Raw genomic sequence first — 22837 nt, 5'->3', positions numbered from 1 at the left:
TCAGGCGAGTTACCTAGGGACCTGCGGGAAGCGCCCTCCGACTGCTGGAGAACATGCCGTACCTTGGCTCTGAGGACGTGGTGAAGGAACTGAAGAAGGCTCTGTGTAACCCTCACGTTCAGGCTGATAGGCTGCGCTACCGGAATGTCATCCAGCGAGTGATTAGGTATCACAAGCGTCCTTCCCGCACACCGCCTGCCCACCTCGGAGCCCCGGGGGCGCCCCACCCCCAGTTATCCTGAAAAAGCAAAGGGACATTCCTACGTGGCATTTCTATCATTTAGGCCTCATTTCTCTTCTCAGGAATGCCATCTCTTCTTTGTAGAATAAATACCTTTTACTCAGCTGATTTCCTTCCTATCAGAGGCTTGAAGATTCCACATAGTTATACTGCTGGCTTCCGGATCTGTAATTTATCTAATACTTATCTCTGTGTTTAGCCTCAAACCCACATATCCCACTGCCTGCTTAGAATTTCCACCTGGATAATTCAAAGGTATTTCCAAAATAGTACCAGCATTCTTGCCTCCTCCCCAAACCTGCTCTTCTGTTTATATTTGTGTTGGTGAATGTCATCAGCTAGTCTACTAAGCATGCCAGTCAAGCTTGATGACATCTGATCCTTCCCTTCTCAGTCAGATGGTATGAATGAATCCCAAACATCCACCCTCTCTTTTGCTGGCACTTCTGTTGTTTGGGTTCGGGCCTTCATTACCAAAGCCTAATAAGCAGTAGGTTATTAGGTCACCTATCCTCATTTCAATTAGAATTTTTCCATTATACAAATGTGAACACACAACCCTTGCCTACAGTTGTGATTTACAAACTTTATTATGCACAGAAGTCCCTGGGTGTGGGGAGTGCTTGTGTGTGTGTATATATCACTCTAGTGGAACACAGGGGCTTTCTACCTCAGGACTATAATTTCAGACCTATTTTATACTTTGTTTGGAAACAGAGTCTCACTGAGTAGCTGAGGCTGGCTTCAAACCGTGCGATCCTCCTGTCTCAGCCTCCCAAGTGCTGGGATTACAAGTGTGGCCACCACGCCCAGCTTGGGGGGTGATTTTAATAAATGAAAAAATGAAGCCGGGTGTGGTGGTGCACGCTTGTAATCCCAGTGCTTTACTTCGGGCATTAACACATGCTTGTAATCCCAATACTTGAAGATGAGAGGACCGCAGGTTCTAGGCTAGCCTCAGCTACTTAGTGAGGTTCTCAGCAACTTAGTGAGACCCAGTTTCCAAATAAAACATAAAATAGGTCTGGGAGTATAGTCTGGAGATAGCCCCTGGGTTCCACCTCCAGTACCACACAAAAAAATTAAAATAAAAAAATGCAGTCCATGGTGGTTTATTTCTGTAATCCAAGTACTTTGGAGGCTGAGATAGGAGGATCTCAGGTTCAAGGACAGCCTCAGCAAGTAGTGAGACTCTACTAAACCTAGTAAGACCCTGTTTCAAAATAAAAATAAAAGGGGCTGGAAGTGTAGCTCAAAGATAGAATACCCCTGGATTCAATCCCTGGTACCTTCCCACACACAAATGCAGTCCAATGGTTGATTCTGATTTTGTAGAGTTAAAGGGAACCCAAGAAACTGTATTTTTAACTAAAATCTCAGCTATTCCAGTAATTTGAGAAATAGTCATCAACAGAATAAAGTTCAGACTTCTCATATCCCCTAAGGAACATCCTGCTAACTCAAAGGAATGTTCTGTTCTTGCTCTGTTTATATGCCTCAAAGCGTGTGCCATTAATTGTCATTCTTGCTGGTGGGCTTCCTGATCATTTGGCTAAAATACCACTTCTGTGAAGAAACATTTTCAGACTTCCTGGCAGTGTTAAACCTCTGGGTCCCCTGTGTACCATGTACACTACTTCTGTTTAAGTACTTATCTATTGTACTATAATTAATGGTGTTTTTGTTTGGCTTTTTAATTGATTTTAAATTCGTAGGTATGAGACTACCACCTTCAAGATTTTGTCCCCAGAGCATATCCCTAGAATGTAAAAGCTGAATTCATTAGCGTGTACTAGGGATTCCACAAGGATTGAGCAAATAGCACAGCAGTGTTTATTTATAGGCCCGTAGTATGAAGTATTGTGTATAATAGTATTGATATCCTAGGCCTGGTTGCATCCTTCTAAAAGATGGTAATCTAATTGGGTAACCAGAACATGTATATGTAAGTCTCATGTAGGTTGGAAATTTTATATTTTACTTATTTCTGTCATATATGTTGGTTTTAGGCACATGACACAGGGCTTAGACGTGTCCAGTGTTTTCATGGAAATGGTAAAAGCCAGTGCCACTGTAGATATTGTTCAGAAGAAACTGGTTTATCTGTACATGTGCACATATGCACCCCTGAAACCGGATCTGGCTCTTCTGGCCATCAATACACTGTGCAAGGACTGCTCAGACTCCAATCCAATGGTGCGAGGGCTGGCGCTGCGGAGCATGTGTAGCCTCAGGTGAGCACCCTCTTCCCTGCCTGGTCCTCAGTGGCTGATGAATTCAGAAGGCCATGGGGTAGGGTTTGTGTTTGTTGTTGCAGTACTGAGCATTCAACCTAGAGCCTCATGTATGCTGGGCAAGCACTTTACCACTGAGCTACAACCTCAGGCCATGGGGCAGGTTTTTAATGAGGACAATTTATTTGTACTAGGGAAAACACTATTATACCCTGAATTTAGATTTTTAACCATTACTTAGGCTTATAAACTGTATCATATGGTTTTATTAAAGGAGATTTCCATTCTCACTTGGTTAGAACAGTCCTCGAATAAATTGAAGATTTGTTAAAACAATTACTATTATAGCAGTTTGTATTGTCTGTGTAGCATTCCATATAAGAAGTCAAATTTTTTCTTTTCCAGTTTAGTAGAAGCTTTCTCCTGTTCTTCTTGAAATGATAGATATGTACTCACACATCTACTGAATCCCCTCTCAAGTGAAGAAGGGCTTAATTATATCAAAACTAGTATTTCAGAATCTATCTGACTCTAAGATATGTTGTTTAGGATGCCTGGTGTACAGGAATATATCCAACAACCTATTCTCAATGGTCTGAGGGATAAAGCTTCATATGTTAGGAGGGTGGCAGTCCTTGGGTGTGCCAAGATGCATAATCTTCACGGAGATTCTGAAGTGGGTAAGTTCAGTGTAATCCATCATGATCAACATTTATGTATGCTTCCATTACATGTATGACTTTGTAAAAAAAAATGATAACAGCTTTGGTAGAAAATAACACATCTCTGCTTCTGTGCATTTTTTTTTTAAGTAGGATGCTGGGCTTGGTACTTTCTGAGATTAGAAAAGTCCTTTCTTTGGGGCCCAAGTGAGATCTTTTGCATTAGCTACTTAGAACAGTCTAGAAGTGGCAAATTTTTTGCATTGCACCTTTTTCCCCCCATTTTTAACTCCATTGTTTTTAGTATTTGTTTGCTTGTTTTACTTCTTTGATCTTTTTATCCCCCTCACTCTGTTTGGAGGCGATGTCTTGTACTTTATTGCACTTGTCATTTTTGTAGCGGAGAGATTCAGCTTTATCTGCCTGGAGCTATTGCTCTGGTTCTATCCTTGTGACTCTGAAGCTTTTCTTTATCTGAGAGCTTTGTTCTTTTTTATAGATGGTGCCCTGGTAAATGAGTTATACAGTTTGCTACGTGACCAGGATCCAATTGTGGTTGTGAATTGCCTGAGGTCTCTAGAGGAAATTCTGAAACAGGAAGGAGGTGTTGTCATCAACAAGCCCATCGCCCACCATCTCCTAAATCGGTTTGGATTCTTATGTACTCTTTTTATTACGAGATCTGTGTCTTGGTAGGATTTTGTTGATTTGTTGAATTAAGGAGAAGCCTTGCACAACTTCTTTTAATGTAGATAAGAAAGTTAACTGAAATTAACTCTCTCACATTTCACTGAATTTTTTTTATTTGCCTTAATTTCCCTGGTTGATATGCAGAAATGGCAGAAACATCCTGTGGGGGTAGGTTTTTCCCTCTTACATTCATTATGTCCCCTGAACTAAGTCCTTTATGATGTCTTAAAATATAGAGAATTGAGCCGGGCCTGGTGGTGCACGCTTGTAATCCCAGCATTCGGGAGGCTGAGACAGGAGGATTGTGGTTTGCAGACAGCCTCAGCTCCTACTTAGTGAGGCCATTTGCAACTCAGTGAGACCCTGTTTCAAAATAAAGAATAAAAAAATAGGGCTGGGGGTGTAGCTTGGAGGTAGAATGCCCCTGGGCTCCATTCCCAGACCGCAAAAAAAAAAAAGGTACTTGGGAGGCTGAGACAGGAGGATTGCAGGTTCAAGGATAGCCTCAGCAACTTAGTGAGACCCTGTTTCAAAACAAAAAATAAAAAGAAAGCCAGACATGGGTGGTGCACACGTAATCCCAGTACTTGGGAAGTTGAGACAGCAGGATTGCAGACTCATGGCCAGCCTCAGATAATTAGTAAAGCCCTCTGCAACTTAGTGAGACCCTGTTTCAAATAAAGAATAAAAAATAGGGGGCTGGGGGTGGAGCTTGAAGGTAGAATGCCCCTAGGTTCAATCACCAGTACCACAAAGTATAAATAAATAAATAAATAAATAAATAAATAAATAAATAAAAGAAAGGGCGAGGGTTATAACTTTGGAGCAGTATGCCTCTAGGTTCAATCCCTAGTACCTTAGAAAATGTTGGTAGCCCATGCCTATAATCCCAGCTACTTCGAGGTTAAGGCAGAAGGATTTCAAGTTTGAGGCCAGCCTAGGTAATTTTGTGAGACCCTGTTTCAAAATAAAAATAAAAGGGATGGAGCCGGGCGTGGTGGCGCACGCTTGTAATCCCCGCGCTTGGGAGGCAGAGACAGGAGGATCGCGCAGGTTCGAAGCCAGCCACGCGCGCTGGCTTAGGAGACCCTGTTTCCAAATAAAAATGTAAACATAGGTCTGGGAGTGTAGCCCAGAGGTAGAAGGGCTTCCAGGAACCAGTACCACCAAAAAAAAAAAAAAAATTAAAAAATAAAATAAAAGGGATGGGGATGTAGTTTGGTGGTAGAATGCTTTGCCTAACACTCACAAAGTGTTGTGTTAAATCCCCATTCCTAGCCAGATATGGTGGCACATGCTTGTAATCCCTGTATTTGGGAGCTAGAACAGGAGGATCCTGGTTCGTGGCCAGCCTCAGCTACTTAGTGAGGCCCTTTGCAACTCAGTGAGATCCTGTTTCAAAAAAAAAATAGGGCTAGGGCACATGCTTGTAATCCCAGCATTTGGGAGGCTGAGACCGAAGGATCACGGTTCGCGGACAGCCTCAGCTACTTAGTGAGGCCCTCTGCAACTCAGTGAGACCCTATTTCAAAATAAAGAATAAAAAATAGGGCAGGAGATGTAGCTCGGAGGGCGAATCCCCCTGGGTTCCATCCCCAGACCCGCAAAAAAAAAAAAAATAGGGCTGGTGGTGTAGCTCAGAGGTAGTACCGCAATAAATAGATAAATAAATAAATAATCCCCATTACCAAGCCAGGTGTGGTGGCACATGCTTGAAACCACAGTACTTGGGAGGCTGAGACAGGAGGATCACAGGTTCAAGGCCAGCCTTAGCAACTTAGGCATTCAGCAACTTAGTGAGACCCTGTTTCAAAATAAGAAATAAAATAGGGCTGGGAGTGTAGATTGGAGATGGAATGCTCCTGGGCTCAATCTCCAGTACCACAAAAGAAAAAAGAAAATAGAGAATCTGGATCCAGTGCATGCTGAACCTGACTTTAATTAGAAGAGGATGTTTATACCATCAACTCATCTTGGACTTTAAAGCCTGTTTTTTTTTTTTTTTTTTTTTTTTTTTCCCCCAGTACTGGGGATGGAACCCAGGGGCATTCTATCTGAGCTATACCCCCAGCCCTAGTTTCCATTCTTTACTTTAAAACAGGGTCTCACTGAGTTGCAAAGGGCCTCACTAAGTAGCTGAGGCTGCTATGAACTGTGATCCTCCTGTCTCAGCCTCCCAAACGCTGGGATTAAAAGCATGTGCCACCATGCCCGGCTGAAAGCCTGTTTTTAGGCTGTAAATAGTATGTAAAAGCTTTCGTGGTGGTGCATGCTTGTAATCTCAATACATGGGAGGCTAAGACAGGAGGATTGCAGGTTTGTGAGCAGCCTCAGCAATTAAGTGAAACCATGCTTCAAAATAAGGAATAAAATAGGGCTGGGAGAAGTTTGGAGGTGGACTGCCCCTGGGTTCAATTCCCATACCACATACACACACACACACACACAAAAAAAAAAAAAAATAGAGAAATAAATAGTATGTAAAAAGGATGATTTGATTATGGCAGAGCCTGTTGTTAAGAATTCTTCCCCTTATTATGATGAACAGCTACCTGGTACATGGCCGTTGCAATGGAGATGGTCTAATTTTGTTGTTAAAATAGTGCTTTTGTTTATTTGTTGGATAGAATGTCAAAACTGGACCAGTGGGGCCAGGCTGAAGTCTTGAACTTTCTGCTCCGCTACCAACCCCGCAGTGAGGAGGAACTGTTTGACATTCTCAATCTTCTGGACAGCTTCCTCAAGAGCAGCAGCCCAGGAGTAGTGATGGGAGCCACCAAACTCTTTCTGATCTTGGCAAAAAAGTTTCCCCATGTACAAACTGACGTACTCGTGCGAGTCAAGGGACCATTGCTAGCTGCCTGTTCTTCAGAGAGCCGGGAGCTCTGTTTTGCTGCTCTCTGTCATGTACGCCAGATCTTGCATAGTTTGCCAGGTCATTTTAGCAGCCACTACAAAAAGTTTTTTTGCTCCTACTCAGAGCCGCACTATATCAAGCTGCAGAAGGTGGAGGTGCTGTGTGAGCTAGTGAATGATGAAAATGTGCAGCAGGTGCTGGAGGAGCTCCGAGGGTATTGCACTGACGTGTCTGCTGACTTTGCACAGGCAGCCATCTTTGCCATAGGTAGGTGTGTGCCGCCTTTCCTTCTTGAGAGCCTCCAGTAGCCAGCTACAAGGCTGTAGTCAGAGGGACCGTGGAGGGCAAGAGAGAATGAATCTTGTTTCACAGACAAACCATGCACCAAAGAATCGGGTCAGTGATTACAAGCAAGGGGGAAGAGAGATATTTTCTTTCTTGTTTTTTTTTTTTTTTTTTGGTCAAGTTTGATGTTGCTATATCTTCTAGAATAAAGAGTACAGGCAACTCAAACTACAGGACTTAATTTATATTAATCTTCCTTCCCAACTGCTTTCTTATATATCATCTTACCATAGTCTTGTGAAGCAGTCAAGAAAAGTAAGCAGCTGTTACTAACTTGATTTTTATTTTTTATTTTTTATTTTTTTGCAGTACTGGGAATGAAACCCAGGGGATTTCTACCTCTGAGCTACACCCCCAGCCCTATCTTTTATTCTATATTTTAAAACAGGGTCTCACTGAGTTGCAAAGGGCCTCACCAAGTAGCTGAGTCTGTCCTCGAACCATGATCCTCCTTTCTCAGCCTTCCAACACTGGGATTACAAGCATGCGCCACCACACCCACTTGTTACTATATTTTATTTTTTGGTGGCACTGGGGTTCCTGGAAACCCTTCTACCTCCGGGCTACACTGACACACCTTTTTTTTTTTTTTTTTTTTTTTTAATTTGGAAACAGAGTCTCTTAAACCAGAGAGGCTGGCTTCGAACCGGCAGGATCTTCCTGTCTCCACCTCCCAAGCGCTGGGATTACAAGCGTGCGGCCACCACGCCTGGCCAGTTGTTACTATATTTTAAAGATGAAAAAACTCAGCTACAAAAAAGGTTATTAAATTGCCAAAAGGGTTGCTGAGTATGTTGGTGCACAATTTTAATCCCAGTACTTGGGAGGCTGAAACAGGAGGATCACAGGTTCAAGAACAGCATCAAGCTGGGTGTGGTGGCACAAGCTTGTAATCTCAGTATTTGGCAGGTGGAGACAGAGGAATGTGGTTCGCACACAGCCTCAGCTAAAAGAACAGCATCAGCAAGTAGTGAGACTCTCATCCATCTAGCAGGACTCTGTTTCAAAATAAAAAAATTAGCCGGGCATGGTGGCACATGCTTGTAATCCCAGCGCTTGGGAGGCTGAGACAGGAGGATCGGACAGGTTCAAAACCAGCCTCAGCTACTTAGTGAAGCTCTCAGTAACTTAGTGAGACTCTGTTTCTAAATAAAATATAAAATAGGTCTGAGAGTAAAGATGGGAGGTAAAAAAAAAAGCCCCTGGTTCCACCCCCAGTACCACAAAAATAAGTAAGTAAGTAAATAAATAAATAAATAAATAAATAATAGGTGATTCCAGCATTTGGGAGGCTCAGGATCTCCACAACTCAGTGAGACCCTGTTTCAAAATAAAGAATAAAAAATTAGGCAGGGGGTATAGCTCGAAGGTCAAATGCCATCCCCAGACCTGCAAAATAAATATTTAAAAATAGGGCTGGGGGTGTAGTTCAGAGGTAGAATGGCACTGGGTTAAATCCCCAGGATCACCCCCCCCCAAAAAAAAATTTCCAAGCAAGAGATATATAGTTCTTGAACTAGAACTGGTATCTAGCTTTCCTAACACAATATCCTGTGTCACATCACCATTTGTTGAGTTTCTACTATGTGGGTGATTCCTAAATCAGAATGATTAGGAATCAGAGTGATTCCTAAATCTTAAGAGACTTCATCATACTGCTCAGTCTTGATTTTTTTTTTTTTTTTTTATGGTACTGGAGATTCTACCTCCAATCTATACTCCCAGCCCTATTCCTTATTTTTATTTATTTATTTTTTTGTGTGTGTGGTACTGGGGGTGGAACCCAGAGGCTTTCTACCTCTGGGCTATACTCCCAGACCTATTTTATACTTTATTTGGAAACAGGGTCTCACTAAGTTGCTGAGAGCCTCACTCAGTAGCTGAGGCTGGCTTCAAAACTGCAATCCTCCTGTCTCAGCCTCCCAAGCGCTGGGATTATAAGCATGCGCCACCATGCCCAGCTTTTTATTTCTTATTTTGAAATAGGGTCTCACTAATTCTGGAGGGTCTCACAGGTTGCTGAGGCTGGTCGTGAACCTGTGATCCTCTTATCTCAGTCTTCCAAGTACTGGGATTACAAGTGCGCCACCACAGCTGGCTGTCTGGATTTAAAGGGCTAGAGTGACTCAAACGCTGAAATCAGCTGGGTAGCTAAATTTTAGAGGACTTCAAGTGGAGGAGGGGAATATTTGGAATAAAGTGTGATTATTAGGGGCAGAGAAGAGAGAGCAAAGAAAGAGTAGAAATCGCCACAGTTGAGAGACTGCCACCCAAGTGTTCCCAGGGGAAATATACAAAAAGGGTGCCACATTTCTGGCTCATAAGTACTTTGCTAGTGTGTTTTCGACCTTGTTCTATGGAAAGTTCTTTTTCCATGCAATTTTAATTATCTGGCCGGGCATGGTGGTGCACGCTTATAATCCCAGTACTTGAAACAGGATGATCAAGCAGGCTCGAAGCCAGCCTCAGCTACTTAGTGAGGTTCTCAACAATTTAGTGAAACCCTGTTTCCAAATAAAATATAAAATAGATCTGGGAGTGTAGTCCGGAGGTAGAAAGCCCCTAGGTCTATCCCCAGTACCACACACACACACAAAAGCAATTTTAATTATCTGGAGATCAATGAAAAACAGATGAATTCCTTTTATCAAAGTTTGCTTTACAGCAAGCTTAGATTCTTATTTTATCAAGTAAGAAGCATTTTTTTTTAAGGTATCCCTGGTTGTTTGTGTGTGTACATGCGAATGCATGCTCAGTACCGGGGATTGAGTCCAGGGGTATTCTACCTCAAACTACCCTCTCAGCCCCATATATATATATATATATATATATATATATATATATATATATATTTTTTTTTTTTTTTTTTTTTTTTTTTTTTTTTGTGGTACTGGGGTGGAACCCAGAGGCTTTCTACCTCCGGGCTATACTCCCAGATCTATTTTATACTTTATTTGGAAACAGGGTCTCACTAAGTTGCTGAGAGCCTCACTAAGTAGCTGAGGCTGGCTTTGAACCTGTGCGATCCTCCTATCTCAGCCTCCCAAGCGCAGGGATTACAAGAGTGCGCCACCATGCCCAGCTCATCCCAGCCCTGTTTTTAATATTTATTTTTGTGGTACTGAGGATGGAACCCAGGGACATTCTACTTCTGAACTATACCCTCAGTCCTATCAGTCCAATTTTTTTTTTTTTTTTTTTTTTTGCAGTAGGAATGGAACCCAGGGGCATTCTACCTCCAAGCTATATCCTCAGCTCTATTTTTTATTCTTCATTTTGAAACAGTGTCTCACTGAGTTCCAAAGGGCCTTACTAAGTAGCTGATGCAACTGAGATCCTCCTGTCTCAGCCTCCCAAATGTTATGATTACAAGCGTGTGCCACCATGCCAGGTCACCCTCAGTCCTATTTTTTACTCTTTATTTTGAAACAGGGTCTCACTGAGTTGCAAAGGGCCTCACTAGCAGAGGCTGTCAGTGAACCACGATCTTCCTGTCTCAGCCTCCCAAATGCTAGGATTGCAAGCGTGTGCCACCATGCCCAGTTTTATTTTAATTTTTGAAATGAAGTCTGGCTATGTTGATGAGTCTCACTACTTGCTGAGGCTGTCCTCGAACCTTCCTTTCTCAGCCTTCCAAGTACTGGGATTACAGGCGTGTGCCACCATGCCTGGCTTGTCTTTGTCTGTGATTGGAAATGATTTTAGAATGGCATGCTATCATCACTTAACATTTTTCTCTATGTTTCTTTCCTCGGTAGGTGGCATTGCCAGGACTTACACAGATCAGTGTGTACAGATCCTAACAGAGCTGCTGGGACTCCAACAAGAGCACATTACCACAGGTATTGGTTACTTTTCTAGATTTTTTTTGTCAAGTGCTTAAACTATCATAATTGCTCAGAAATACTCTTTGTTGAGTGAATAATAATAATGTAGAGGTTTGAACTTGGCCTTGCATTATTATTTGTTGCTCTTGGAGAAGCTTAGGATCTATACATCTAGTATGGTAAAGAGTCTTGAAGCTGTCTTGAGTCAGCGAGGCTGTACTGTAGCTAACGAAGGTACTAGGACAGCCTTGCTTGTCATTTCCCCATTTTTACCCCCGTTTTTGCTTTGTGGCAGTGAACTTTGGTCAGTTGCTTCTAAGATCCGGGCGGTTGTGAGGCAGGCAAGGTGCCTAGGATGCAAAACGTAGGCAGGCCCTCACTCAGTCCAGGCGAGGCCAGCGTGCACCTCAGGCACCTAGTTTCCCCCACCACAGTCCCAGTCTCCTGGTTTCATTTTTATTCATCAGCGCATCATTCAACAGCAACACTACTCCACATTTGCACATAGTCTTATGTTTTACATATTGCTTTTCCACACATTAGTTAATGCATCTTCATGTCAAGGATAACATTCATGCAGGAAATGATTGGCCATTGCTCAGATAATCAATGAACACCCTCCCAAAGCCTGTTTTACAGAAATTCAGCCAGATATCTAGTCTGAATGCATGACTCTCCTTCAGATTTTTCCTGCCTGGGGGCTCTAATGCTGTGCTCTTGTACCCTGGGCTGCGTTGTAGCGGTGGTGCAGACATTCCGAGACCTGGTTTGGTTGTGTCCTCAGTGTATTGGAGCTGTGTGTCAGGTGCTGCCCGGCTGCGAGGAGAACATTCAAGACAGTGAGGTAGAATGTACTTCTTTACTTCTAGGCATAGGGGGAATGCTTAGGGGCCTGCCTTCTAAAATGGAACCTAATTATTCTTTCTACCCTGTGACTAATGTGGTTACTCTTAGGATTGATTGCACCTCCAGATCTCTTTGGGATGCAAATGGTATAACAAATTATCTGGATTTATGTGTTCTTTTTTATTACAAATTTTTTGATACCCCTGTTCTCTTAAATAGTTTTTTTTTCTGGTGCTGAGAATTAAACACGGGGGCATTATACCTCTGAGTTACACCCACAGCCCTATTTTTTAATCTTTTTTTTTTTTTTTTTTCTTTTGGTACTAGGGGTGGAACGCAGGGGCATTCTACCTCCAAGCTATACCCCCTGCCCTATTTTTTTTTTTTTAATTTTGAAACAGGGTCTCACTGAGTTGTAAAGGACCTCACTAAGTAGCTGAGGCTGGCTGTGAACTGTGATCCTCCTGTCTCAGCCTCTCGAATGCTGGGATTATAAGCATATGCTACCATGCCTGGCATATTGCTTTTATTTTGAAATAGAGTCTCACTTGGTTGCTGAGGGTCTTGCTAAATTGTTGAACCTGCAATCCTCCTGTCTTAGCCTCCCAAGTATACTGGGATTATAGATGTGCACTAGCATGCCTGATTAGAGAAAGGAACTTTATTTTATTTGTTTATTTATTTATTTATTTATTTTTTTTTTGGTGGTACTGGGGTTCCTGGAAGCCCTTCTATCTCCGGGCTACACTCCCAGACCTATTTTATATTTTTGAAACAGGGTCTCTTACACCAGCACGGCTGACTTCGAACCTGCGCGATCCTCCTGTCTCCGCCTCCCAAGTGTGGGGATTACAAGCGTGCGCCACCACGCCCGGCCTTATTTGTTTATTTATTTTTTGAAAACAGGTCTTGCTAAGTTCTTGAGAGTCTAAGTTGAGGCTAGCCTCAAACCTGTGATCTTCCTGTCTCAGCCTCCTAAGTACTGGGATTATAGGTATGCACCACACCTGGCCCTTTTGAACAATTTTGAGTCAGATATTTAGATCAGGGAGTGTTTGGCTGGAACAAGAATCTTTTGTAGAATTTTTACAAAAACTTGGGCTTCACCCAGTATCTTCTGAGTTACATATTCAGGGGTGATGGACTAAGATATATTTTTAAGAAGCTTCACGAGGATTTCAGCATGCAGTCTCGGTTAATCACTTTTATGAGAGCTTTAGAGAAATTCTTTTAGTGGCTTCCACTGAAACATTAAACCTCAAATTGGACTAGTGGCCCCCAAACTGAAGAAATTTTATTTATTGTTTAATCAGTATAGGTTATGAGCCGGGCATGGTGGCGCACGCTTGTAATCCCAGCATTTGGGAGGCTGAGACAGGAGGATTGTGGTTCTTAGTAGCCTCAGGTACTTAGTGAGGCCCTCTACACCTTAGTGAGACCCTGTTTCAAAATAAAGAATAAAAAATAGGATTGGGGGGATATAGCTCAGAGGTGGAATGTACCTGGTTTCCATCCCCAGTACCACACCTACACAAAATATATATATGTTAGGAATGTTTTCAGTTTCCTCTTATGAGCTACAATTTAATTACTTTGCATGAGAGAGTATAGTAGGGGGAACCAATACATTGCAAGTTGAAATGAATAAAAGTTTATACCTTTTCTTCTGGTACTAGGGGAAGAGCAAAATCAGTGAATCTGTGCTATCTCCTTTTGGGGCAGCCAGTTGTTGAGCACCGTTTCTTCCTCTTCCATCACCAGGGGAAGCAGGCACTTATTTGGCTCCTTGGAGTCCACGGGGAGAGAATCCCCAACGCTCCTTATGTGTTGGAGGACTTTGTAGAAAATGTGAAGTCAGAGACGTTCCCTGCGGTTAAGATGGAGCTGCTCACTGCGCTGCTGCGCCTGTTCCTCTCACGCCCTGCCGAGTGCCAGGACACGCTGGGGCGTCTTCTGTACTACTGTATAGGTGGGTTTTTCCCAAGGAATAGTACTTGCCATGACTTGTAGTAAAAATGCTCGTAGCTTCCATTGCTTGGTGAATCATGTCTGGGACCTGAGAAAAAGATTTTAATTTTTTGGGGGGGTTTCCTCCCCTTCGTGTTTTTCTCCTATTAGAGTTGACATAAGGGTAGAGGAAGAGTAGTTTTTTTTCTTTCTTTCTTGTATGTGTGTGTGGTACTGGGGATCGAACCGAGAGGCATTTCTACTACTGAGCTACACCCCCACCCCTGTTTTGATTTTTATTTTGAAACAGGATCTTATTAAGTTAACAAGTGACGGCTGCAAGCCTGTTATCCTGCTGTTTCGGCCTCCTGAGCTCTGGGAGTGCAGACATGTACTACCCTGCCCAGCACGTGTCTGGGTTATTTTTGTGGTACTAGAGATTGAACCCAGGGGCAGTCTACCTCCAAGCTAAACCCCAGCACTTTTGTTTTTTTCTTTTGAAGCAGGGTCTCACTATGTTGCTGAGAGTCATGCTAAGTTGCTGAGGCTGGTCTTGAACCTGTGATCCCCCTGTCTCAGCCTTCCAAGTACAGGGATTACAGGTGTACATCACCTCACCTAATATGTTTTTGGTTTTAATTAATTTGGTCTTCTGTTTGATTCCAGAGGAAGAAAAGGATATGGCTGTACGAGACCGAGGTCTCTTCTATTACCGCCTCCTCTTAGTTGGTACTGATGAGGTTAAGCGGATCCTGTGTAGTCCGAAATCTGACCCATCTCTTGGACTTTTAGAGGATCAGGCAGAAAGACCAGTTAATAGCTGGGCTTCAGACTTCAACACGCTGGTGCCAGTCTATGGCAAAGCCCGCTGGGCAACTATCTCTAAGTGCCAGGGGGCAGAGCGTGGTGGTCCAGAGCTTCCTCACACTGCATCCTTTGCCATGTCAGGTAAAAATGCTTCTTCATATCTTGTCACGATAATCTTTATCCTCTGCAACAACTGGGAGAAAGTAGAGTACCCTAGCTAACTCTGAGACTTACCAGAATTAGAAGGCATTGTGAGAAAGAACGGGGCTCATCATTGGTTATTCAAGCTGTTTTTCCAAAGACAGGAGTTACATTGTGTAAATTAGGGAATCTAGATTAAAATTGAAGCTCCTACAGTTGAAGAAATCTCTCACACAAGCTTTCTTTTTTAGGACACCTGGTTTCTGAAGAGAACAAGGAGAGAGTACAAGAATTCCCTGATTCTGAAGCTCTGATGCTAGTCCCCGGTCACCAGCTTACTCCTGATTACTTTGAGAAGACTTGGCTCAGCCTCGAAGTTACTCATCAGCAGGTGTTGCCTTGGCAGGGAGAAGTCCAGCCCGACACGCTCCAGATGGCTCTACAAGTAGTGAACATTCAGACCATCGCCATGAGCAGGGCTGGGGCTCAGCCATGGAAGGCCTACCTCAGTGCGCAGGATGCTACCGGCTGCCTCTTCCTAACAGAACTGTTACTGAAGCTTGAGAACTCAGAAATGCAGATCTCTGTGAAGCAGAGTGAGGCAAGAACTGAGACACTGAACAGTTTTATTTGTGTATTAGAAACTGTAATTGGAACAGTTGGGGACATAAAGTCATAAATTCTTGCTGCTTGCCGAGTGAGAAGACTGTCTATCAGAGTTCCTTGGTTTTTTTTATCAGAACTGCTTGTAAGTTCAGATAATATCAGGTGCAAAGGACAATGGGAAATCTAGGTTTCAGGATTCTTATGTTTTTGCCCAAAGACCAGCGGGATAACCTTTCCTGACTGCTGGTGATTGATCTGGTTTTTCAGTGGTGATGTTATGGTGGTGGTGGTAAGGGGATGGAGGGATGGGATTGGGATTTTTTTATTAATAAGTTTTAGGTATTATGTTACATAATAAAAATGCCTGACATCTGTGGAAACTAATTGGCGGTCATCATTTGGGGGGGTCATCTTTTCATCAGTAAACAATAAACCAACTGTTCTCATATTTCCAGGGTCTAAAGTCCAGCATAACATCTGAAGTGGCTCTTGCCATTCCTGAAACACCTCTCCTCTAACAAAGCAGACCACTTGCAGTTCCCTAAGTGCTGTCTCTGGCATCTGTGCCTTAACACCTGCCTTTGTTTCTTGCCTAGAACATTTCCTCACCCTCGTGTCCTCTTTAATTAACACCTAATGCATCTCTCGGTGTTCAGCTGTTTCCAGCTCATCTAGGACATTTTCTGTGACCCTTGCTTCCTTTATTAGGGGTTTTAAGCTCTCAAGCTGTCATTGCGTACCTCTAGCAGTACCAAGGTAACTATTTTCTTGTCATTTGTCCTCACTTGTTTTATTTATACCCAGCCACATATTATACATTAATCAAGACCAACTGCAAGTCTAATAAAATGATGGTAAAATATAAATGAAACCAAACTATAAAGAAAAAGGGAAATGAAGCCGGGTGTAGTGGGGCACACTTGTAATCCCAGCATTTGGGAGATTGAGACAGGAGGATTGTGGTTCATGGGCAGCCTCAGCTACTTAGGCCCTTTGCAACTTAGTGAGCCCCTGTTTCAAAATAAAGAATAAAAAATAGGGCTGGGGGTGTAGCTTGGAGGTCAAATGCCCCTGGGTTCCATTCCCAGTACGGCAATAAAAAAAAAAAAAAAGGAAAAAGAAAATGGCTGTTAAGACCAGTTGGGTTGGAATGGGGAAATACACAGATTTTCAGGCTGTAATGGCTGACAGATATAGTTAAGTATCAAATTCGGGCTCTATGGAGACTTGGCAGTCAGAGTGAAGGCAAACAGTTATATAATTGTCACAAGAGAGGAAGAAACGTAATTTTAATTTTTTTTTTTTTTACAGGTCTGGGGATGGAACCCAGGGGCATTCAACCTCCAAGATACAACCCTGCCCTATTTTTTATTCTTTATTTTGAAACAGGGTCTCACTAAGTTGCAAAAGGCCTCACTAGGTAGCTGAGGCTGTCTGTGAACTGCAACCCTCCAGTCTCAGCCTCCAAATGCTGGGATTACAAGCGTGCGCCACCATGCCCGGCGTACTTCTACTTGCAGTTTCATATAGGTGGCACAAAGTGGTATGGGTAGGATCTTGTAGAAAGTTAGTAAAGTGTTTCACATGACTTTTTTATAGTGTTCTTCAACGAAGGAACATAACCTAAACGTGGGGCTTAAGGTACTTCTTCAAGGACATAAAATAACATACTTCAAGTAGATAGCCTTCCTCATCCAGCTTAATTCATGAACATATATATACTCTAGATCTGTAGACTGTGTGTGCTACAGGTAAATTTCCATCTGTCACTTCTCTCAACCAGGCTCTGATTCATGGTAGATAATAGACAGTATTAAATTTTCTAGGAAGAGGCTGGATTTTATGAGTTATTTATTAAAGGGTTTTCTCCCCAGTTTTCTCTTTTTGGTGGTATTGGGGACTGAACCAGAAGCATTCTACCACTGACCTACATCCGCAGCCCTTTTTTGAGCAGGATCTTTTTTTTTTTTTTTTTTTTGGTGGTACTATAGGTGGAACCCAGGGGCTTTCTACCTCAGGGTTATACTCCCAGACCTGTTTTATATTTTATTTGGAGACAGAGTCTCACTAAGTTGCTGAGAGCCTCACCAAGTATCTGAGGCTGGCTTCGAACCTGTGCAATCCTCCTGTCTCAGCCTCCCAAGTGCAGGGATTACAAGTGTATGCCACCACGCCCAGCGAGACAGGATCTTGCTAAGTTTCTCAGGCTGGTCTTGAACCTGTGATCCTTCTGTCTGGAGGATGTGCCACTGTGCTGGCACCACAGGACAACACCCCCCCCCCCCCCCCGTGGTACTGAGGATTGGACCTAGGGGCATTCTACCTCCGAGCTACACCCTCAGCCTTATTATTATTATTTTTTTTCTTTTGGTGGTACTGGGGTTCCTGGAAACCCTTCTACCTCTGGGCTACCCTCCCAGACCTATTTTATATTTTTATTTGGAAACAGGGTCTCCTAAGCCAGCGAGGCTGGCTTTGAACCTGCGCGATCTTCCTGTCTCCGCCTCCCAAGTGCGGGGATTACAAGCGTGTGCCACCACGCCCGGCTTTTTTTTTTTTTTTTTTTTTTTTTTGGTGGTACTGGGGTTCCTGGAAGCCCTTCTATCTCCGGGCTACACTCCCAGACCTATTTTTACATTTTTATTTGGAAACAGGGTCTCATAAGCCAGCGTGCGGGGCTGGCTTCAAACCTGAGCGATCCTCCTGTCTGCCTCCCAAGCGCGGGGATTACAAGCGTGCGCCACCACGCCCGGCTAATTTTTTAATTTTGAAACAAGGTCTCACTGAGTTGCAAAGGGCCTCACTATACTAGTAATAGCTGAGGTTGGCCAAAAATTAGGATCCTCTTGTCTCAGCCTCCCAAAACCTGGGATTACAAGTGTGTGCCACCACGCCTGGCCACAGGACAACTTCTAAGAACTATGGATACCTTACATTTTTTCTATCTTCACAGTGCCTGCTACATAATATTACTCAATAAATATTGAATGAATGGCTTAAGTAGATTCTGATAGTGTTTCAAGTATGTTTTATTAACTATAGAGAGAATACTGGAATTTCAAGATTTTTTTTTTTTTCTTTCAGTACTGGGAATTGAACCCAGGGGCATTCTACCTCCCAGCTACATCCCCAGCCCTATTTTTTTTGGAGCGTTGCAGATGATCTTACCATGATTTTTATTGCTATGGGTCAGTAATGGTTATATGTCTCCATTACCTCTCTTTTAATTATTCTGTTCTGTTTTTAATTGTTCTATTGCTTTCTCAGATAGTGGGTGTTTAGGGAGAAGGGATCATTTATTTTCTAAGTTACGAATTTCCATGTTGAGAGGAGCTGAACCCTAGGATTCATCCACAAACACATCTGGTACAGATGACAAGATCCTGGACTTCTGGAGTGGGATGTAAATGTGGCCAGAAAAACAAAAGGCATGAAAACGTTCTGGCCTCATCATTCTCCAGTAATGACTAGGAGCACAATATTAGGACTGCAAGGGTATGTGGGCTGGGGGAGCTACTTGAAGGCCCAGAAAGAAAGAAACAAAGAACAGAAATTTATTCCACACTGCCCGTTAAAGCCTGTTTTCTGTTTCTATGGCATTACCACGTGGATTATACAAGACAACTCAAAAGGGTCAAGATTAGATTCCAAAGATGGCATTGCCCCACACTCATATCAGTAAAGGAAGGAAGGTTTTTTTTTTTTTAAATTGTAGAAAAAGCTTTGACTTTGAGGTGAGATAGAACAGATCTGGGCTTAAATTTCTGTTATGCCACTTACTGATATTGAACTTGAGGAAGCTAATTAACATCAGTTGGATACTCACTTGTATATAGTTCTGGGGGTATATAATCAGTAATTTGTCAGATCCGTGTGTGTGTGTGTGTGTGTGTGTGTGTGTGTGTGTGTGTGTGTTTTACTGGGGGTGGAACCCAGGGGCTTTCTACTTCCAGGCTATACTCACAGACCTATTTCATACTTTAATTGGAAACAGGCTCTCACTAAGTTGCTGAGAGCCTCACTAAGTAGCTGAGGCTGGCTTTGAACCTGTGCGATCCTCCTGTCTCAGCCTCCCAAGCGCTGGGATTATAAACGTGCGCCACCACGCCCAGCTTGTCAGATCCTTAAATCATCAATGTCTGACTCTCCTGTGAAATGAAGTTGACTTAGAATTGTCTCTGCCCCCCACCCCGTCTCTGAGCCCCCCTTCTTAATAAGCCAGACAGAACAAAGTTTCTTGTTACTTTGTAGTCTTTATTTATTTATTTATTTATTTGCCGGTTTGGGGATGGAACCCTGGGGCATTTGACTTCTGAGCTACACCCCCTGCCCTGTTTTTTACTTATTTTGAAACAGGGTCTCACTGAGTTGCAGAGGGCCTCACTATGTAGCTGAGGCTACCGCGATCCCCCAGTCTCAGCCTCCGGGATGCTGGGATTACGAGCGTGTGCGCCATCACGTCCGGCTTGTAGTCTTAATTTATTAATACACTTGATATAAGAAAAAGCCTCAAAGACACCATGAGAGGTGAAGGCTTTTCTCCTTAGAAACACACTGACCTGGGAGCATTTGCAGCTTTCAGCCCACAAGCTTAACCATGTGTCAAAACCAGCTCAGACACGTGATCGGTAATCCAAGTATAGAAGGGTCGCAGGTTTGAGGCTAAGCATGCAGTCACTTAGCAAGAGCCTGCTACCATAAATAAACAAATAAAACGGGCTGGGGATGTATCTCAGAGGTAGAACACTCTGGGTCCAATCCCCAGTACCACCACACACACACACACACACACACACACACACACACACACACACACACCCTCTGAGGGCTCTTCTGATGTTAGAGGTTGGAAAACTACTTGGTAGCAACTAAAGCTTCAGCCTATTGGCTACAAAAGACTTAATTCTGTTCCTAGACTAAAAGAAATTGATCTTTTTTGCCAGGCATGGTGGCACACACTTGTAATCCCAGCATTTGGCAGACTGAGGCAGGAGGATCATGGTTCACAGCCAGCCTCGGCCCTTTGCAACTCAGTAAGACCCTCTTTCAAAATAAAGAATAAAAAATAGGGTTGGGGGTATAGCTTGAAGGTAGAATGTCCCCTGGGTTCCATCCCCAGTACTGCAAAAAAAAAAAAAAAAAAAAAAAAAAAAAGATAAAAGAAATTGATGTTATTTTTATTTTTTTTATTTATTTATTTTTGCGGGTCTGGGGATGGAAGCCAGGGACATTTGACTTCCAAGCTATACCCCCTGCCCGATTTTTTATTCTTTATTTTGAAACAGGGTATCACTAAGTGATGGGGTGTGTCTATACAGCGCCTAAGAAGATTCGGCCTGAGCGGCCTACGGCCTAAGGCAAAACTTTAAGTAAAGTGGTTCAGCAAAAAACGGTCAAGATGGAGCCTGGAGGAAGCTAGGAAGGCGTGGTTTCCCCATTCACTATGGGTGGGGAAACTGAGCGGTTTTTCCCTTTCTACCTTTAAAGGAGCTTTCTGCACACATGAATGGCTCATGTACTGGCCTGGGATTGGCTGTAAACCACGTGCTAGTGATCTTTATCTCGGATAGGCTAGGCTATTTCTCATGGAAATTCCCCTCGTGGCTTGGTGCTATATAAAGAACTGCTTGGAGCCGGGTGTGGTGGCGCACGCTTGTAATCCCCGCGCTTGGGAGGTGGAGACAGGAGGATTGCGCAGGTTCGAAGCCAGCCGTGCTGGCGTAAGAGACCCTGTTTCAAAAATATAAAATAGGTCTGGGAGTGTAGCCCGGAGGAAGGAGGGCTTCCAGGAACCCCAGTACCACCAAAAAAAATAAAAATAAAAATAAATAAATAAAGAACTGCTTGGAGAGAAATAAATGAGATCCTGCTTAACTTGACTCCCGGCTCGTGGGTTTGTGTTTGAGTCGTCCGGTACTCATCATCTCTCCAAGCCCCGCCAGCTGTCGGGCTGGATTCCCGACAGTCTGGTGCCCTGTGTGAGGCCCCCCTCTTCACCCCCTAACGAAAGAAATCGCTGGCGAGCAATCAGTCTTCGGGTGAGTATCCCCCTGTATATTAATATGGGTATTAATATGGGGAAGTTCAGTTCTAAACCTGACCCTGCCCTAGAATCCCTTCGACTCTTTCGACTCTTTCTCAAGAGCTGAGGACTTAATCTTGCTGATAATAACCAAGCCACCCAGGCCTGGGGGTACCTTCTAAAAACTGCCCCATGGCTCCCTGAAAGTAATCTTTATGATTGGGATACCTGGAATCAAGTTGAAGGGCTGGTTAGGAGGAGAGCGCAGACCGAGCAAGGGGAGATCCCCCCTCTTGCGGTTCTCCCCACCGTCTCCGCACTTAAAAGTTGTTTTCCCCCGCGACCCCTGGAGAAACTCACTGACCGTATCCCCAAGCCAGCGAAAAAGGGGGCTGCCGAGCATACACCCCGCTCTGGTCCCAAAGCCCCTAAAAAACCTCCCGATCCCTCCGATCACTTTGGGGACGCCAAGGACTCCCCACAGTCCCTTTCCCTGACAAATTCCTTCTCCATACCCTCTGCTCCGCCGCTCTATGCTGACGTAGGGAGAGCTGGAGGAACTGTGGGCCTCTTTCCCGTCAACGTCAACCCGGGAACAAACCACCCAGCCGCCTGGTACCCCTGGGAACCGCAGGATCTTAAAGAGCTCTGAAAGGCAGTGGCGGAAGATGGTCCCAATTCCCCCTGGGCAGATACCCTAGTGGAAGGGCTGGCCCATCAGGCTTTAGTCCCCTGGGACTGGAGAGAGCTAACCAAGGCAGTTCTCCCTGGGCCGCTCTTTATGAAATGGATGGCCTATTACCAGGAGGAATGCCGAATCTTGGGGGAAAGAAATCAAAATGCCGATCCCGCCATCCCCATAACCTACGGCATGCTTACAGGGACGGCGGAGCCGCACACCACTGGCCTACAACAGGCAGCCTTGTCCCCCCCATACCAGGATCAGGTTAGGGCAGCGGCACTGACGGCATGGAGAAAATTAGACTATGGGCCCACTGAGGCCCCTATTGCGGCAATCACTCAAAAGCCCGGTGAGGATCTACCTACATTTATAGAGAGAGTGTAAAACAGCCTTAAGAGGAAGTTTCCGGCTGGTCCATTAAGAGACAAATTTGTTAAAATGCTTGTGTGGGATGGGATGACAGCCGACCATAGGCTGGCCTGCACAGGTTTGAAGGGGCATACTTTAGAGAGATGGATCGTGGCCTCTCAGGACGTTGGCTCTATGAGCCATCAACTCCAAACTATGGCAGTTGCGGTAAAGAAAGGGTAATGGGAGGGCATACAGACTCTGATACAGGCAATGCGGCAATCAAGGGTTGCCCCCCCACGTGTTTCAAATGCGGAAGGGAGGGCCATTTCCGCCAAGAGTGCCCGTCCCAGGCTACGCCTCCTATGGGAGGAGGGAAGAAAGGGGAAACTCCCCGGAAGCCCTGCCCCAAATGCCGTAAGGGTTTTCATTGGGCCCGGGACTGCCGGTCCAAATTTAACTTAAAAGGAGGAGCTTTTAACCTCCCAAGGGGGCTTCCCCCAGTCCCGGTAAAAAATGGGTTAAGACCCAAGATGGTCGTCACAATTGGAGATAAAAATTCTAAATATTTAATTGATACTA

At 44.0% G+C, this 22837-nt stretch overlaps 1 protein-coding gene across 3 annotated transcripts; it reads left to right on the top strand.

Moving 5' to 3' along the window:
* Positions 1-53: 53 nt before the first annotated feature.
* AP4B1 (adaptor related protein complex 4 subunit beta 1) lies at positions 54-15276 on the top strand (the record flags this gene model as incomplete). Of its 3 annotated transcripts, XM_080691238.1 has the most annotated exons (10): positions 54-166; positions 2251-2475; positions 3025-3155; positions 3637-3784; positions 6455-6951; positions 10788-10871; positions 11597-11700; positions 13464-13671; positions 14316-14597; positions 14849-15276. In XM_080691238.1, 10 exons carry the CDS (start codon positions 54-56, stop codon positions 15274-15276), a joined length of 2220 nt encoding a protein of 739 aa, XP_080547364.1. The 3 variants fall into 3 exon arrangements, with proteins under 3 accessions (XP_080547364.1, XP_080547365.1, XP_080547366.1); XM_080691239.1 differs by lacking the exon at positions 10788-10871; XM_080691240.1 differs by lacking the exons at positions 2251-2475; positions 3025-3155; positions 3637-3784.
* Positions 15277-22837: the final 7561 nt, after the last annotated feature.

The sequence above is a fragment of the Muscardinus avellanarius genome (assembly GCF_963383645.1).
Source record: "Muscardinus avellanarius genome assembly, chromosome: 3".
Lineage (NCBI taxonomy): Eukaryota > Metazoa > Chordata > Mammalia > Rodentia > Gliridae > Muscardinus > Muscardinus avellanarius.
The sequence above is the reverse complement of the archived record's forward strand: the minus strand, read 5'-3'. Positions and strand labels throughout refer to the sequence as shown.